General features: G+C 46.2%; 1 protein-coding gene across 3 annotated transcripts in view; it reads left to right on the forward strand.

Annotated features, from left to right (window-relative positions):
• The window catches only part of TRIP10 (thyroid hormone receptor interactor 10), an 80,583-nt gene that overhangs the window by 42,714 nt on the left and 22,272 nt on the right, over window positions 1–15,597 (forward strand). For 2 of the 3 annotated variants that reach the window (XM_035140377.3, XM_035140379.3), the window contains exons 2-7: window positions 3,561–3,676; window positions 7,487–7,543; window positions 9,527–9,674; window positions 11,133–11,195; window positions 13,269–13,373; window positions 14,563–14,691. In XM_035140377.3, the coding sequence (XP_034996268.1) occupies window positions 3,561–3,676; window positions 7,487–7,543; window positions 9,527–9,674; window positions 11,133–11,195; window positions 13,269–13,373; window positions 14,563–14,691 (618 nt within the window). Of the gene's footprint in view, window positions 1–2,997; window positions 3,059–3,560; window positions 3,677–7,486; window positions 7,544–9,526; window positions 9,675–11,132; window positions 11,196–13,268; window positions 13,374–14,562; window positions 14,692–15,597 lie in introns of those variants that run through there. The other variant, XM_035140378.3, reaches the window with a different exon arrangement.

A 15,597-nucleotide genomic window follows, 5' to 3' on the forward strand; every position in this document is an offset into this window, starting at 1 on the left:
ACTAGATAATGTGATGTAATTAAACTTTTGGAAGCAGAACACCAGGTAGTTTAGTTACATAAGCAGTATATTCAGAGAGGTTTTCAGACAGTATTAACTTTCTTTTCATCCCCCAGCATGCATGCATGCATAAAAATAAAAGTTGCTTAGCTACGGTGCTGGAAAACTTCCTCAAATCTACAGCAACTGCAAGTAAGGATACTAAAACAGGACTCCGCATTGAAGAAGTGAAAAATGGCTAGCTGGATTTGCTGGGGTCCAGGCTGAAGAAAAACCCCAGCTGCTTTTGATGTCTGCATCAAGGGTATCTGTTATTCGACAACCTTATGCAAGGAAGTTTCCCTTTAAAAAAAAAAGTCATTGATGCTTACAAATTTAAAATATTTACTTCAAACCTCGGCAGCTGCATGGCGCTATAATAGCTTCCAGTGGATGGGCATAGCTCTACTCTAATTCACAAAATAGCAGAACTCCGATCTGAGTCACGTGTAATATAGACAGCTTGTTAAAAGGTAGTAGAAAAATCCTGCTTTCTGCTTGTACAGTCGTACAGTGGTACCTTGGGTTACAGACACTTCAGGCTACAGACTCTGCTAACCCAGAAGTAGTACCTCATGTTAAGAACTTTACCTCAGGATGAGAGCAGAAATCGCCTGCCGGCGGTGCAGCAACAGCGGGAGGCCCCATTAGCTAAAGTGGTACCTCAGGTTAAGAATGGACCACTGGAACGAATTAAGTTCGTAACCAGAGGTACCACTATACTACGTTTGTGTCAGGGGGTTGTTGCGGCTACTCTCGAGTAAAGACGCTCCAGTCCGCTCGGTCTTTCAGAGTTTTATTGTGCATATTATTTACAGTGCAGAGATATCAGAAAACATGACTGCCTAGTCCGATTCAGAACCCGGCAATGGCTCCCGTCGCGTCTTGGACCAGCATAAAAGCCTGGGCACCCCAAAGCGCCTCCCCCTATCCCCGCGTGTGGGCGCGCGCCTCATTTTGGGCGCCGGAAGGGGCTGCATTCCTTCTCCCATCCTTTGGCTGGAGCTTTGCGGAGGCTCCGGCACCTCGCTGTGCTGTCCTTCCTCCTCTGGCCAGCTGGGTCGGTGCCTAGGCTCTGACACGTCTGAGAGCCCACCCTGCTCCATTCCTCAATCCCTCCTCCTGGCCCGCTGCTAGTGCTGTCACTGGGCGAAGTGCTGGTCAGGATGACTGGGGGAGGGTCCCTGTAAGGAGCCCCCCCCCTGACAGTTTGTTTTCAAACGGCTTAGTTCTTGAACGTTTTGGCTCCCGAGCGCCGCAAACCCAGAAGTGAGTGTTCCGGTTTGCGAACTATTTTTGGAAGCTGAAAGTCCGGTGGGGCTTCCGCAGCTTCCGATCGGAAGCTGTGCTTTGGTTTCCGAACATTTTGGAAGTCAAACGGACTTCCGGAACGGATTCAGTTCGACTTCCGAGGTACAACTGTACTGCTCCGGACCTCACACTCCAGCCATGGTCTCTGCACCATTCTCAACACTGTGGCTCATATCTGAATGTTGCTGTGTGCAGCGCATGTCCAAACTAACTTAGGGAGCAAGCTCATTATGATATGCCAAGCAGGCTCAAACTAGGCTTATTAAGAATACAAGAAGCTACCTTTTTTTGAGAAAAGGAGAGGATTACCCTTCTCCTTGTCTCTTCTCCTGTGTAATACCTTCCTGTACCTTTTGTTTTGTGAACTCAGCCACATGTCCTTGGGTGGTGGCCCCTTGCTCCTACTGTTACGAAGATTGTTGTGTCGAGGGGAGTGTACTGCCCTGACTCATTTATTTCCCTCCTTGCATTCAGACAAAGTTCTCAGATCTGTTGCGAAAATAAAGAAATACTGGCATGGATCCAAGAGTTCTGTATTCTCAGTAGATCTGGTAGTTAGTACTTGCATGTTGAGTTGAGGAGACAGATCCTGCTTATCAGGGTTCGAAATTAGCAGGCACATTTCACACCTGAAGATTCTCCATTTGCGAGCACCTCAAAAAGTCTGGGTGCCATTTTTTCTGTGCTTGGCTGACACTCAAGGTTTACTGAAATGTATGTGCTTTGAAGCCTCAAAGTACAGTTGTGCTTTGAAGCCTCAAAGTACAGTTGTACCTTGATTCTTGAATGCCTTGGTACTCGTGCATTTTGGCTCCCAAATGCCAAAAACTCTGAAGTGAGTGTTCCAGTTTTCAAACGTTTTTGGGAAGCTGTGCCTTGGTTTTCGAACGTTTTGGAAATTTAATGGACTTCCGGAACAGATTACGTTCGAGAACCAAGGTACGACTGTATATGTTAAGGATAGACAATACGTTAAGGAATTTAACAATAAAGAATAGAATGTTTTGAAAACTGAAGTACGGTACCAGTATTTTTATGTCAACACCAAATTAAACATGTATTAACAATTCCTGTTAAAAATGTGGTATTAACAATGTGTCACTTATGTGAATTGTGTATTAGTTCATGCTTATCAAAATACTGTAGTAAATAAAAAGTGTTGCCAATTGCCTCCCCCCCAAATGGCCCCAGGTCCCAAAAGCCACTTGACTCCTAGCTTTTCTATCACAGTTTCTATCACTAACTCCTTAGCTATGCAGAACCCAGGGCATCTGGAGATAGAAAGATGTGCTCCACTTGTCCTTCTTTGTCTGCTTTCAATGGGTCTTGTACAGGGGAGATTCTTGGTGGATTTTGTCTTGTGTTAGTGTGTGTGGAGGGGAGGGGGGCAGTTTCTACTTCCAGACTCCAAAATGTTATGGGTTAGACCTATGAGTAAGGCTGGCAAGGGGACACACTCATGTGGGCATCTGGGCAGAGCTACATGACTGGCACCTCATAACGGACAGGCCTACACCTGCAAGCTCACTAACCTGGTGAAATTTAGGCAGTGAGCCAAATGGATAGATCAGCGTATGGCAGATAAGCCTCGTTGCTGTTATGCAATCCCTAAGTACACATCTCTTCCTTCCTGCCCTGACAGGCTCTGCGTCGTTTAACCTAGCGCTTTCTGAGTTGGTTAGCCTGTGTCTGGGCTACGTCATTTCAGGTGGGTAGGGGCTTGCATGGCTGATATTTTCCCCCTTCTATACAAAAAAAAGGGTAATTTGCATAGAAAGCTATCTTGTGGGTGTTATCTCCCTTTTTGCTCCAAGGAGCTCAAGGTGATAGACATGGTTCTCCACTTGTGCACTGCAGCATTGCAGCAAACCAGTGAAGTCGGGTAGGTGGAAAAATAATGAAAGACCTAAAGTCACCCAGTCAGCATCATGTCTGAGTAGAGATTTGAAACCCGGACACACAGCTCCTAGTCTGACAGAGGAGCCAACACAGCTCAGTGGCTCTGTTGGGAAAGGTTCTATCCTTGACCTGCTAGTTTTCCAGCTGCAGAGAACTTCACATGCAAATCCTCAGTTTGTAGCCGAAAGTGGTTCAACCCGGACATGTTTTTTTACCATCTAAATGCGTGTTCGGTTCCGCCTATTGGGGCCAGCACAACACTTGCTTTCGGTGTTGTTTGGTAACATCTCGCCTGCTCTCTTCCCCTTTAGGATCAATTTGACACAGTTGAGCGCCACACTCAATGGGGCCTGGACCTGATGGACAAATACGTCAAGTTTGTGAAAGAGCGGACCGAGATCGAGCAGGCGTATGCAAAGCAGCTGAGGTAGGTATTGTGCCTGGTTTATCAGAAGGACGGCTGAGCCTGGCAGGGAACGGCAAAGCTTGGAGTTCAGCCTCAAAGTCTGCGGTGGGACGGGCCATCGCCAACTGATCATGGCTTATGCTTGGTGTTGGAGAATAGCAGTTTGTCAGGGAGAGCGAGGTTTAAAAACTTGCTCCTGAAGTGCTTGATAGATTCTGGAATAGTGTACAGTAGAGATGGTGGATGGAGTGACTTTTTTCTCCCCTGCTCAAGATACTTGGTTAGAATCAAGTTGATTTTTCATTCTGTTTATGATGGACACAAGAATGAAGTTCTTCACACTGTGAATAATTGTGGAACTCCCTGCCACAGGATTTAGTGATGGCCACTACTTTAGATTCTACAACAACAACAACAACAACAACACAGTGACACCTTGGTTCTCGAACCTAATCCATTCCGGGAGTCCATTCAACTCCTGAAACCGTTCGAAAACCAAGGCACGGCTTCCGATAGGCTGCAGGAGCTTCCTGCACTCAAGCGGAAGCTGTGTCGGATGTTCAACTTCCGAAAAACATTTGCAAACTCGAACACTTACTTCCGGGTTTGTGGCATTTGGGAGCCGATTTGTTTGGGAGCCAAGCCATTCGAGAACCAAGGTACCACTGTAATTGCCACCATCTCTTATTAAACCCATCCTCGTGAATTGGTCTAATTCTCCTCCCCCCCCCCCCGTCCTGTCCCTGCCCCCCAATGCTTGGAGGCACTGATTCTCCAAATACTAAATGTTGGGGATAAACAGAAAAGGGGTTCTCCTTTCATCTCCCACTTGTGAGCATCCACTGGATGCTGGATCAAGTGGATCTTTTGGTCAGAGCCAACAAACCAGTTCTTAATTGAGGCTTTCATTTCCAACATCTGCTCCCGGGTCTGTTTTTATTCATTCTCTCTCTCTCTCCTCCCCTACCCCTCTCCCCATGATTCACTGGTCCAGCCGAGTTCCCAAGCAGCTTTGTCCAACCTTTGAGACACAGTCTCTTTTCTCTCTCGCCCTCTGTCCCTGCGCTTCTTAAAACTGTCTCCTTCCAAGCCACTTGTTCCAGCTGTCCCTGAAGCAGAGCCAAAGACTCGCTTTGGTCGGAGCCCCTTGTCCAGGAAGACCCAAAAGAGTGTTGAATTTCTGGCCGACTCAGTATTTCAAGGGCCATCCAAGTCCCTTTGCTCTTTGGCTGGATCCTGTGACACTCATTCCTACCACCACCCAGTCTGCCGGTCTTGGATGACCAGGCAAACGTGGAATTGGGAACAGAGTCCTCCGAGGTGATTGAACTGGGCAGCAGCAGCACAAAAGTTGGCTGCTTTGCTTCCCCCCTTTCCTCCTCCTCTCCTCCTCCTCCTCCTCCAATAACTTTGTTGGTTAGTCTGTTCGCTTCTCACCTCTGCTCCCCCCCGTCCTTTTCCACGAGTTTTACTCCTTTTAGAGTCAAGAGTTACTCAATTGGCTCCTTTCCCTTAAAAGGTTTTCTCCCCCTCTCTTGAGGCGTAGAATTGCAAAAAATTCAGAAGGGCACAAAGTCCATCAGCTGCGGGCTCCTTTATACCCCAGCCTCCCGCCACCACTTCATGCACGGTTTGCCAAAACCACAGGAAATAACTAAACAAAGCGTCCGCAGAGCAAGTACAGTGCTTGCTGTTCTCCTGTTGCCCCTCTTCTGAAGCTCACTTGAAAGCTACAGCTGAGCCTAGCGAAGCCTGTTCCCTTGGCTGAGCCGTATAATGAAGCTACGAGGCGCACCTCTGTGGGGAAGCAGCTTAGGGGCCGCCCAAGAGAATGCCCTCTCCCTGGCCACCCTATGCCCGAGCCTCTGGGGGCAGAGGAGCTACCAAGAGGGAGGCCCCTGCTGACTGACCACCTAAGAGGTTCTGTGGGAAAGGAGGCAGCTTTTCAGATATTTGGAGTCGGAGTTCACTAAGGTGAGCACCTTCAGTTGGGCTCAGAAATGAACTGGCAACCAGTGCATTTTTTTTTCAGAACAGGGGTTGTTTGAGATCTCAGTGGAACCCCAGCCAGTTAATCTGGCTGCAGCTGCTTTTTGGACCAACCGAGGTTTCTGAATCATCTTCGAGGGCAGCCTTCGAGGGCACATGGTGATAATCCACTCTGGAAGTTACCTGGCTAAATCAGGTGGACCTTGTTTGGTCCGGCAGACATTAGAATAGAGTTTACTTGTCTTATGGAACAACATGGACACTGCTCCAAAGGGAATGTTTCCCTGTTAGAGCCAGAGAGGGTCCAGTATACCTGAAGGAACGTCTCCACCTCCATCATTCTGCCCGGACACTGAGGTCCAGCACCGAGGGCCTTCTGGCAGTTCCCTCGTTGCGAGAAGCCAAGTTTCAGGGAACTAGGCAGAGGGCCTTCTCGGTGGTGGCGCCTGCCCTGTGGAACGCCCTCCCAACAGATGTCAAAGAGGAAAACAACTACCAGACTTTTAGAATACATCTGAAGGCAGCCCTGTTCAGGGAGGCTTTTAATGTTTAATAGATTATTGTGTTTTATTTTTCTGTTGGAAGCCGCCCAGAGTGGCTGGGGAGACCCGGCCAGATGGGCGGGGTATAAATAATAAATTATTATTATTATTATTATCATTATTATTATTATTATTTCCGTCCTTTTGGTACAGTATATATATATATATATATATCCCCAGGCTGGGGGTAAATTATTATTTACTTCAGTCTTCTGTCTAGCTTTGTAAGAAACTCCCGTTCCACATAAAAGTGGCTCATCTTTCCTTATTTTAAAATGCATCCCAACTTCATCATCACCATCATTTTATTTGTATGCCGTCTTTCCATAGTTAAAACAATGCTCAAGGCGGCTTACAACATGGCAAGATTTACATAATTGCCAACATAACAAAAGTCACAAGGAATAAATGAAACACATCAAAAAGTAAATAACCAAATGGAAAACGATTTCCACTTAAATCATAAAATCTAAGACTAGGAATACAGCAATAATATCAATCACAGTTTAAAATGGCACAGATAAAAAATAAAAGCAATTTTAAAAAACAAAAAACAAAAACGAAGCCCTTTCTGCCCAGCAGCGGCAGCAGTCCTTTATGGAGCCTATCAGGCCTCGCCCCAAGCCAGGTGGAGAGAAGCAGGGCAGGGCCCTTCAGGCCCCCAGCAGGTCAGTCCTGGGCAGCAGGCTTGATTTTCTCCCTATTTCAAGCTCCCGTTGTGGGTCTTGCCAAATCTTCTGTGTATTTCTAATATTTGAAGAAAAATGATTTTAAAGCTGTTTCTTAAAAGATGTAAGCCAACAACTAGGACATCATGAATGGGGGTTGGAGGGTTGGGGAGTGCCTACTTTTTAAAACAAAAGATTGGTGTGACCAAAGATCCCACATGCACACTTTAGAAAAGATAAGGAAGATAAAATATTTGCTCAACATCCAGCATTCATGGGGAATTGTTGTATAAAACATTACCAGCTTATTTAAACTTGTCACATTTGATAAGAATTATCTCTGGGGTGTTCATTTGTGTCGATTATCAACACTTCCATCTACAAATGGCTGGAGCCGCTTCTTACAGGCCTAATATCGAAGCTGTCCAATTTTTGACCTGGCTCCTGTTTTTTGATCTGTCAGCCCCGCGGTGCAGCAAAATGAAACAGGTGACAGGATGTCAGCCAATAAATGAAGGCAGGAGTTTGATGTCTGAATGATATAAGGAGGCATTGGGAGGGGGGGCAAAACGGGGGCTCATCTTCAGGCAGCAAAATGCCTTCGGCTAGCTCATTTTCGCTCTCATTTATAGGAATCTTGTGAAGAAGCATCTTCCCAAGAGGACTACGCGAGAAGACCCAGAATCAAAGTATGTATTGTGTCAAGTGCATGGTTAGTTGCAGCGATGCATGAGATATTCCTACTCAGTGCGAGACATTTTTGAGGCAACAGTTCTCTGACCACAAAAACTTAGGTCAGTGGTTCACAGACTTTTGCTCTTTGCAGGGTCGACCACCCAAGCAGTCATTCAGGGTGGCAGTAAAAAAGGTAAAGGGACACCATGGCGGAAGACAGAGTGCACGGAAATGCCATTTACCTTCCTGCCACCGCAATACCTATTTATGTACTTGAACTTTGAAGTGCTTTTGAACTGCTAGGTTGGCAGGAGCTGGGACCGAGCAATGGGAGCTTACCCCGTCTCAGGGATTCGAACCGCCGACCTTCTGATCGGCAAGCCCAAGAGGCTCAGTGGTGTCCCGTTGTGCCAGAAGTGGTTTAGTCATGCTGAAAACATGACCCGGAAATCTCTCTGTGGACAAATGCCGGCTCCCTTGGCCTGAAAGCAAGATGAGCGCCACAACACCATAGTCGCCATAGACTAGAACTCTCATCATCCATGATCATTGGCCTGCATGCAGGATCCGGCTGAATGCTGAATTCATGTACTCTAAGCATGTATTGCATTCTGTGGGGCTTACTCCTGAATAAGCAGGGATAATGCTCCATCCTTAGTTATTGTGCTGATACACAGATAAGAAAACACTAGATATGTCAACTGATATGAAAGGTGCAGCAATAAAACTGCTAGCACATTTGCAAAGCTAAGCAGGGTCTGGTATGGTTTCAAATTGGATGGGGAACCGTGTGTTGAGGGGGTTAGACCAAATTACCCCCGGGGATCACTTCCAACTCTACAATTGTATGAATGCTTCCTCTCTGCAAGTGCTGACATTGTTTGTATTCTGTGTTTCTGCCGAGTGGAGCCTTTTGACTCAGCTAGAACTGTGCTTCTACCCAACAACTGTTTGTGACTTTGTTGTATATCTGTAATTATTGTGACTTCTCACCCCCCCACTACTGTCTTGGCTACCACCCAGTATCAATCACTACCAATTACTGCTGCTATCCCCTTAAGAGAAAGCGGGACAGACAAACTGTATGGTGAAACTTGGAAAATTAGAATATCGTCGAAAAGTGCATTTATTTTAGTAATGCAACTTTTTATTTTTTATTTTCCTTTTAATTTTTACAAATGCTTTCTTTTGGAAATTCCACAGTAATAAAACAAAGAGTTACAATAATACAAAAATAAACATCGCTATTACATTTCATGAATTACATTCCATTTATAATTGCCCTGCCTAACGACAAATAATTACAATTACAACAAATAAAGGCTTGACATGCTTTGCATGTCATGCATCTATCTCATATACAGTGGTACCTCTACTTACGAATGTTTGTACCTTCAAACGGAGCTCCATCCGCCATCTTGGATGCGGTTTAGATAGGATTTTTTCTACTTACGAATTTTTAGATAGGGTTGCTTCAACTTACGAATGTTTTCTCCCAATGCATTCCTATGGGATTCGACTTACAATTTTTTCGATTTACGAATGTGCGTTCGGAACGCATTGAATTCGTAAGTAGAGGTACCACTGTATTGGTTTCACCTTTTAAGTTGCATTACTGAAATAAATGCACTTTTCGACTATATTCTAATTTTCAGAGTTGCACCTGCATATTATAGGACAGTTTGTCTGTCCTGCTCTGTCTTAAGGGGATAGCAGCAGTAATTGGCAGTGATTGACACTGGGTGGTAGCCAATAGAGTAGTGGGGGTCAAAATGAAGTTGCAGTAGCTAGAAGGGAGGGGGACTCAGTTAATGGGAGTAAAGTTTAAGGGGTTGGGGAGAGTGATCTGGGACTTCCTCAGCAGAGACAAACACAGAAATAGAAACACACTCTGACACCAGCATGACGCCCCTATAGGCTATGAGTGGCCGAGTCTCTGCTTCGCTGTAAGTCTCTGCTGCTGGGCACAACCTTCCTGCTTTTCCTCTCCTTTTCAGGTTCTGCCAATATCAGGCCTTCCTTCAGGTGGTGAAGGAGCTGAACGACTTTGCAGGCCAGCGTGAGCTGGTAGCTGAGAACCTTCTAACGCGGATTTGTGTGGAGGTTGCCAAGTACTCCCAGGAGCTCAAGCAGGAGAGGAAGTCGGTACTGTAAAGTGCTCGCCTGCCTTTGTGGTGTGGATAAACTCTGCATGGTGGTCAACCGGGGGACCAAATCAGGTTCTGCTTCTGCTGCCCAGGGGTCCTGACGAACAAAACCGTTCAGGTGTACCTCTCTGTGAGGGGCACTTCATCTTTTGTGCTCCCCCGGCTCTCTTGCTGCTTCTTCAGCAGGGAGCTGAAGGCATAGTGTCCCTGGCCTTTTTGCCTTTGTGCATACAGAGTGGCTCCCTTGGCCATCTGCATCATCTGTGGGGAGAGCATCCATGCTACTTCCAGATGTTCCTGGTGGCTGCTGGCATTGGCGTAGAGATTTTTTTATGTACTTACTACGGCCAAGATCCAGAGAACTCTGAAACTCAGTTCTGTAAGCCCAAGAGGGCTGTAGATCTGTTCTTAGTCTGAGCAGCAGTCACTGTATACTGCGTGGCAAACTGCTTTCAAAAACTGTTTTTGACTGCTGAGTCCACCATGCCTTATTGTAAAGTACACCCCGTAAAAAAACAACCACCCCATTTTGGTTTATCTGTCACTCTTCCGTCAGGAGAGTGTTTGTTAACAGCAAAAGCACAATAAAATAAAATAAAAAACAATAAAATCAATTTGAACAACATAACAAAAAGGGGACACTAAAAATACTACATTGTTGTTGCTAAATTCTCCATCAGCAGTGTTGACTATTTGAGTCACTGAGGGTTGGGAACTAGGATAATGTTAAAATTAGTCAGGTTTTGGAGAGGAGGGCTAGCAATTAGATTCAGGATTTGAAAATATCGTAGCCACTACAGTGCGTGTGTTTTAATCTGTTTTTATTCGTTGCAGTATTTCTGTATGTCTTTTCAGAATTAAGTTCTATGGAGTAGTCTGCATGATTTCAGCACAGTGGGACTAGAGTACCTGATTAGAAAGTAACCTTGAATTATGACCAACTAAGTTTTTATTTTGGTATGAGCTTTCATGTGCATGCACACTTCGTCAGATAGTGTGCATGCACATGAAAGCTCATACCAAAATAAAAACTTAGTTCGTCTTTAAGGTGCTACTGAAGGATTTTTTTTATTTTGCTTCGACTCAGACCAACACGGCTACCTACCTGTAACTTGAATTATGAGTACTTCTGGTTTTTCAAGCTGAGGCATCTCCTTTGAAGCCCACCCCACTCTGTCCCCAAACTCTCTTTTTCAGATTGTAGACACTAGGGACTTGGACCTGTTTGGGGCCCATTTCTTCAGTAAGTTTTCTTAGGGTTGTAGTGTTCTGGTGAAGAGATAGGAAGAGTTAGGTAGATCAGGTAGCAGGTAGGTGCTAGAAGATTCTTTTGGTAGTAGCAGGTGGTCTTTTGCTCTTTCTGAGGTACTTCTGTCATCATTTGAAAATGATTGGCAGAACTGTCAATGACACTTCTAACAAAGGCTTTCATTCTGTAAACTTTCTCCTTCTCCAGCACTTGCAAGAAGGCCGAAAGGCTCAGCAGCAGCTGGAGAACTCCTTCAAGCAACTTGAAAATGTGAGTTGTTTTTATCTTCAGCCTAGCTCTACATACAGGGTGCAGAATCCGAGGCTCATATGCTCGGAAGACCTAAAACAACTTCTGTGGATTTGGCCAATGTTCGGAGCAGGAACACAGCTGTGGAGGGGTGATTGATCCCTTTAGAATTCTCCAAACATTTAGTGAATGGAAACATCATGAGGAGACCGAAAGAGGCCTTTTTTCCACCAAGAATGTTTCCTCTGTCCTTTTTTCAAAATTAAATTTGGGGATGACAGATGGAGGAAAGCAAAGAAGATGACAAAATCCAATGCACATGGAAAGAGAGGGGGGAACGCACTAGCTGTAGCACTCGCTTTACTGCATCAACCATAGAATCTCCTGTGTTACCTTTGGAAGTCTCCAAGAACTTCTCAACTTTTTTGTAAATCATCGGGGGGGGGGGGGGAGGAGATCCTAGCTTGGGCAACGCAAGAACAAGCCTTTATGAGCAGCAGAGGCGCAAGCTCCCCAGAAACAAAACTGAATCCATCTCTGGCATTGTTGCTAGCGCTTTGGTCTCGTTGCATGAAGGGTTTTAAGAGAAGATTTCAAAGAAGGTGTAATAGAATGATGTGCAAATAAGCCAAGACTGAAACCTGTAAATGGTTTTCAAGAGCCCCTTGTAGGAGTGTGCATGCATTAGATGTAGACTCAAAAAGAAATGGTATACTTGCTCATGTTTCTCTTAAAGCAGAAAAAAATCATATTATAAGACCTTGCATACATTGAATGTCCTTCCTGCATACATTCACACGCAGGTACACTCAGTTTTTACATGTGAGTGTGCAGGCACTTACCGAAGCCAGTTCCCGCCTTCCCTATTTTGGCTGTGCAGTGACTCCATTGCGATTCACCTTCCTGCGTTCTACAGGACACAAACACACTGTTGTGCTTACTTTTCCCCACATGAATTAATGGGGGGAATTGTTTGTGGGTTTTGTTGTACTTTAGAATATTCAGGGGGCTGAATTTTGAGCCCTGCCTTAAGCGAAGCCTTGAGAACGTGGAGACAATCTGGAAAGACGAATTTTTGTGACCTTCCAGTTGGTGAACTTCAGTGAAGCTCCTGCTGTCTAAACTGGGAAAGGTCACCTGTCCATTCTCCACCTCTCCCCTCCTGTCCACTGGGTTACAATCAATTATACCTGAATTACCCCCACCCCAATAAATTATGCCATCTGTCCCCACCTCCACCCCCAAATAAAAGGTGAGATCACTTTGTTTAGTAAAGGTAACGGGACCCCTCACCATTAGGTCCAGTCATGATCGACTCTGGGGTTGCGGCGCTCATCTCGCATTATTGGCTGAGGGAGCCGGCGTACAGCTTCCAGGTCATGTGGCCAGCATGACAAAGCCGCTTCTGGTGAACCAGAGCAGCACACGGAAACGCCGTTTACCTTCCCGCTGTAGCGGTACCTATTTATCTACTTTGACGTGCTTTCGAACTGCTAGGTGAGCAGGAGCTGGGACCAAGCAACGGGAGCTCACCCCGTCGCCGTGGGGATTCGAACTGCCGACCTTCTGATCGGCAAGCCCTAGGCTCTGTGGTTTAACCCACAACGCCACCCGCGTCCCCACTTTGTTTAGTAGCTTCTTTCAAAGCCTCAGCAAGCTTTGAAAGTAGCTCCATAGACAGTGTACACAAACAGCCTTTCCACCCACTCCTTTTCCAGTAAATGTTTGTGTGTGTCATTCAATTGTAAGCCTGCAGCCAGAGTCTTTTTTTAGTGTTATTGATTGTACTGCACCTTGTTTTGAAAGCCCATTATACATAACAATTTGTTAACCCCTCCTCCCATTTCCAGCTTTTATTTGAAAGCCCAGAACGGGGCTAACAAAACGGGAGCACTTAATGGGTGGTGTGATTTAATCCTGCCTGTGAAACCAAGAGATCTCATCGCCCAAGTGCGAGTGATGCTCGTGTCAGTATCCCTGCAGGAGAGAGATGGCAGCATCTCACGCTTTGCGTCCAAATGGGTGTAGGCTTTCGTTAGGCTTGCTGTGGTGGGCATCCCTCACTCTCAAAGACTCTCTCTCTCTTAACCGCAGAGCAAGCGCAAGTTTGAGCGAGACTGCCGAGAGGCTGAGAAAGCTGTGCTGACTGCCGAGAAACTGGACCAGGACATCAATGCTACCAAGGCAGATGTGGAGAAGGTCAGTGCTTTTGAACAGGAGTGTACCACTGCTCCCCATCCCTAATAGTGTTTAGGAGGGTATCGGAGTCCTTCTGCAATGGAAGTCATGACGGATATCCTGAGTCACTTGCTTGCTTGTGCCCTGTAATTGACCACTTACCCCTTGGTTTTGCTTATGAAAGCTTTCTAAGCAAACCACAGGTTCTTTCCCCAGTTAGCCATTAAAGCCAAGACATCATCTATTTGGGGGACAGGGGGCAGGTGGGTATGGAGGACTCCCTGGTCCTGAATTGGGTAACTGTGACCCTGAATGACCAGGTGCGCAGCCTGGGAGTCATTTTGGACTCACAGCTGTCCATGGAGGCGCAGGTCAATTCTGTGTCCAGGGCAGCTGTCTACCAGCTCCATCTGGTACGCAGGCTGAGACCCTACCTGCCTGCAGACTGTCTCGCCAGAGTGGTGCATGCTCTGGTTATCTCCTGCTTGGACTACTGCAATGCGCTCTACGTGGGGCTACCTGTGAAGGTGACCCGGAAACTACAACTAATCCAGAATGCGGCAGCTAGACTGGTGACTGGGAGTGGCCACCGAGACCACATAACACCCGTCATGAAAGACCTACATTGGCTCCCAGTACGTTTCCGGGCACAATTCAAAGTTTTGGTGCTGACCTTTAAAGCCCTAAATGGCCTTGGTCCAATATACCTGAAGGAGCATCTCCACCCCCATTGTTCCGCCTGGACACTGAGGTCCAGTGCTGAGGGCCTTCTGGCGGTTCCCTCACTGCAGGAAGCGAAGTTATGGGGAACCAGTCAGATAGTTGTTTATTTCCTTGACATCTGATGGGAGGGTGTTCCACAGGGCGGGCACCACTACCGAGAAGGCCCTCTGCCTGGTTCCCTGAAACTAGAGCATGCACCACTCTGGCGAGACAGTCTGCAAGACAGTCCTACGGTTTACATCTTGTGGTTTGTCTCTAAACCCACCGGCCTAGGTTTGGATGACTTACTAAGCCCAGGGATGAGGAACCTTGGTCCCCCCAGATTTTGCTGGGCTCCCTTGATCCCTGAGCACTGGCCATGTTAGCTGGGGCTGGTAGGAATTGGAATCCCATAGCACCTGGAGGTGCCACAGTTTCCCCACCTCTACTGTAGAGCTTACTGTAACCAAAGTATTTCTGCTGATGCATTTCCCCTTACCTTCTCCAGGCAAAGCAGCAGGCAAACCTGAGGAGTCATATGGCTGAGGAGAGCAAGAATGAATATGCTTCATATCTACAGAAGTTTAACCACAACCAGAGCCAGTTCTACTTTTTGGAGATGCCACAAATCTTCAATGCAAGTCTCTCTAAGCAACTTTCTAACATTTTAGTTTAGAGTTTTCTTGCAACTCCCTTTAGTCCTTCAAAGTAGCCCACAACAAACAATAAAAAACGGTAGAACAACATTTAAAAATAAGCCTTGCTGTATAAAAACCAACCATATAGGGATTCTTCTCAGTGAACCGACCTGATTTGCACCCCCACACTAATACGCAGATCAGAATCCAATCATCCTTCAGTGTCTGCCCTCTTCAAAATTTTGCAATGCAGTTCTCTGCTCACAGAAACATAACAAAATGCATGTATAAGTTTTAAATGCACCCCAAAAGCATATTTGTGGCAGGTCGTGCGGGAAATAACAAAATGCAAATTCTAATGCATTTTTCCGTTAATAGTTGTTGTTGTTTTAATCACATACTGATGTGGAAACAGGGCAGAACACACTTAAGAACGAACACGTGTGAAACTAGCATGAACCAGAAACATACTCTGATCTTTCCATCCCTGCAACAAGGGGAAAGAGCAACAGCTCTAAAAACTAGCTGTCCAGCAGCAGCAGCAGCAGATTGGGACCAGCGAACGCCAAGGATTGCTAAAAGCCGGAGGAAAAGATCACCTAAAATGAAGCAAGCGCCATGGAACTTTTAGAAGAGGGAGTTCCATAAAACTAGAGCCTCTCCTAGAGCAGCTCTTTTTGTGGCTCCTCCTAGTGGAATATTTTCTCTCTCTCTGACTTGAGACATTAGATAGGCTCTCAGCCTTCCGCCAGAAGAAAATAACTTGGCAGTGGAGGTCATTGGAGACCTATAACAAATGCCTTCGTCAGGAAGTTCACCTTGGGCCACTGCAGCCTTGTTAATCTCTGCTCTGTGGGGAAGGCTTCTAGCATTTGTGGGGGAAAGGTGCTGGTTGAGATCGGAAT

Source organism: Zootoca vivipara, chromosome 15, assembly GCF_965207765.1.
Source record: "Zootoca vivipara chromosome 15, rZooViv2.hap1.1, whole genome shotgun sequence".
NCBI classification, from domain to species: domain Eukaryota; kingdom Metazoa; phylum Chordata; class Lepidosauria; order Squamata; family Lacertidae; genus Zootoca; species Zootoca vivipara.